At 30.6% G+C, this 2,516-nt stretch overlaps 1 protein-coding gene across 1 annotated transcript; it reads right to left on the reverse strand.

Moving 5' to 3' along the window:
* Positions 1-723: 723 nt before the first annotated feature.
* LOC148612578 (uncharacterized) lies at positions 724-1,874 on the reverse strand. The gene is made up of 2 exons (XM_088594170.1): positions 1,780-1,874; positions 724-1,311 (listed from the first exon to the last, which is right to left on the reverse strand). The coding sequence occupies exons 1-2, from the start codon at positions 1,832-1,834 to the stop codon at positions 818-820; spliced, it is 549 nt and encodes a 182-aa protein (XP_088450296.1). The 5' UTR covers positions 1,835-1,874; the 3' UTR covers positions 724-817.
* Positions 1,875-2,516: the final 642 nt, after the last annotated feature.

A 2,516-nucleotide genomic window follows, 5' to 3' on the forward strand; every position in this document is an offset into this window, starting at 1 on the left:
AGATGTGTTTCATAAAATCTTCGTAACTGGGATGACAACATGGCATCTTTATAGCGGAAACTGAGATCAAAGGATCTATCTGAACCATGCCTCTTCTTTTGGATAAGATTTGCACTAAATGCAGCTTCATAAGAGTGAATGAATAAATCATATGAAGCTTTATGGGAATATTCGTTCCAATCCTTGTCCTTTTTCTTGTATTAAAATTCATTTCGTTTTTGTTCTAACCTATAATATGTAGTGTAATGGAATAAAAAGATCTCATTTCCTCAAGTTTTAATCTGCAAAAAATAAATCCGCCTTCGCTTTTTTTTTTTTTTTTTTTGGTTGATTTCCTAAAAGCCTTAAAACGCAATGATTACGTTACGTATTAACACGCAATTATGATGTTTTAACATCAATTGAATGAAAATATTTTTCTTTGCCATTATTTACAGCATGCTAAATCAAAGCGCGTTACAACATGTATGAACATCACAGGCGCAAGCAAACATTTTCATATTTTATTTTAAGAAAGCTTACTTTCATCCCATATAGATATTAATTAAAACATTTCTCATATAAGTTGTTCATTTGACAGTATTAATGCTACTGACAGTATTAATGCTACGGATGCCAGATAAAAATACTATTTTTACAAAGAACACTGACATACTCACAGCCTACAGTATATGACAATACGAGATGCTATCAATCAAGTGAACTAAATATGACAAACTCAAATTAATTCAGAATTTTTTTTTTTTTTAATTTTTAACGAATATTATTTATCCATGTCCATGTTTGGTGACTTCTATCAAACTCCTCAAGAATTATCCTATCCAAAGTAGCCGTATCCGCCGTCAAACCCTTGATCTCCATAGGTTTTGTATATGCCTTTATATCCAAAGTATTGGTCGATGTCTTTATATCCAAAGTATTTGTCTGTATCTTTATATCCGTCGCGATCATAATGATGGTAGTATTTTCCGCCGCTGTAGTATTGATTGTAATCATCATATATACGTTTGGCGTCATATTCATCGCCACCATAATGTTTACCGTTGAAGTAGTGTTTATCGCCACCAAAGTATCGAACGCCCCCATAAAATTTAACCTTTCCCTTTAATTTATCGCCGTCAAAATATCGAACAGCGCCGTTGTAGTTATCGCCTCCAAAATATTGATCACCTCCATTGTAACTATCGCGTCCAAAATATCGGGCATCACCTTTGTAGCTATCACTACCATAATGTTGGTCATCGTCATAGTGGTTATGGCCTCCATAATATCCACTTTTGTCTACGTAACCATATCTGTCCTTGTCATATGCTGAAATGATAAATTTATTTCTATTATGAAATTTTAGCTTTATATCATTATTCTAATCAGGAAATAATGGGAAATATGTTTAGGTAAGAAAAGTGTATACTTATTAACAGGAAATAGTGTAGTAAGGGTACAACAAAGATATCAAAAATATTTTATAAACCCACACTATGAAATTTCACTATTGAGTGAACAGTTATAATGTTCAATTGCATCTTTAATTTTTGGCAATATTTTTTTCAAAGATTATTACAAATCAATCTAGATTGATATTTTATTAATCATAGTAATTAAAAACAAAAATTATTTTTTTCTTATGATTTATGCGTTCGACCTAGGATGAATAGTTAGTAAGAGTGTTTTCTAGCCTAGATTCCATTTTCCTTCACACTAATCATTCAAAAATGTAATAATTACATTTTCGTTTTGAATACAAGGCGTTTAAAGAACTTATGTATACTGTGTACTTACGCCGTCCACAAACAACGTGACAACCAATCAAAAGTATGCCTAGCGTCAGATACATTTTCAAAGCAGTGGATGAAACTTGGTTCCAAATCTTTATAAACGTACTAATTTCCGTATCATTAAGCAAATCGTTCAGATATAATTTAATTTCTTGCGGATATAGAAAAATAAAAAAGATAGCATGAATTTTCAAATTGAAAAAAAAAGTTTAGTTTTATAGGTTCAACCACTCACATGCACTTGATTTTAAAGAAACTTTTTTGCAACTCTCTGTTCATAGAGAAACATTGTTTACGTTGGAGTTTTCCATTAGATTGCATACATAACTTGTTTTCCTTTTATCTTTCAACTTGCATGATTCATTGCAACATCAACCATTTCATTAAACAACACTAAATATTATAACATCCGAAATTTATTCCAATTTAATGTGGAGTTATAAGCTTGAAAGCATAAGTATTTAAAAGGTGTATATAATTTTCGGAAGATTTCGCCTCATTTAAAACTTCAATACATATATACATTTTCTTCTTCATTTTAACATGATAAATTTACGCTATCGTTTGAATATCTATTGACAAACATGTTAACAGAGAATAGAATACATGTAGTGTGCAAATGGCTTAGACACTGATGTTGTTATGATATGATAACAATATATAACAACGATATTGTTACAATGCATGCTAGTTTATTCATATTTCATTACCTTCTGGTCTTATTACAGTTTCCTAAGAAAA

This window comes from Perna viridis, chromosome 7 (assembly GCF_037379345.1).
Source record: "Perna viridis isolate PV_CMFRI_1.1 ecotype Kerala chromosome 7, ASM3737934v1, whole genome shotgun sequence".
Classification (NCBI taxonomy): domain Eukaryota; kingdom Metazoa; phylum Mollusca; class Bivalvia; order Mytilida; family Mytilidae; genus Perna; species Perna viridis.

What these genes read in the sequence shown, in the direction of transcription:
- LOC148612578 (XM_088594170.1), bottom strand. Translation starts at nt 1,834, where the DNA reads ATGTATCTGACGCTAGGCATACTTTTGATTGGTTGTCACGTTGTTTGT. An exon ending in TCACGTTGTTTGTGGACGGC is followed by an intron (nt 1,312 to 1,779) that starts GTAAGTACACAG and finishes TTATCATTTCAG; the next exon opens with CATATGACAAGGACAGATAT.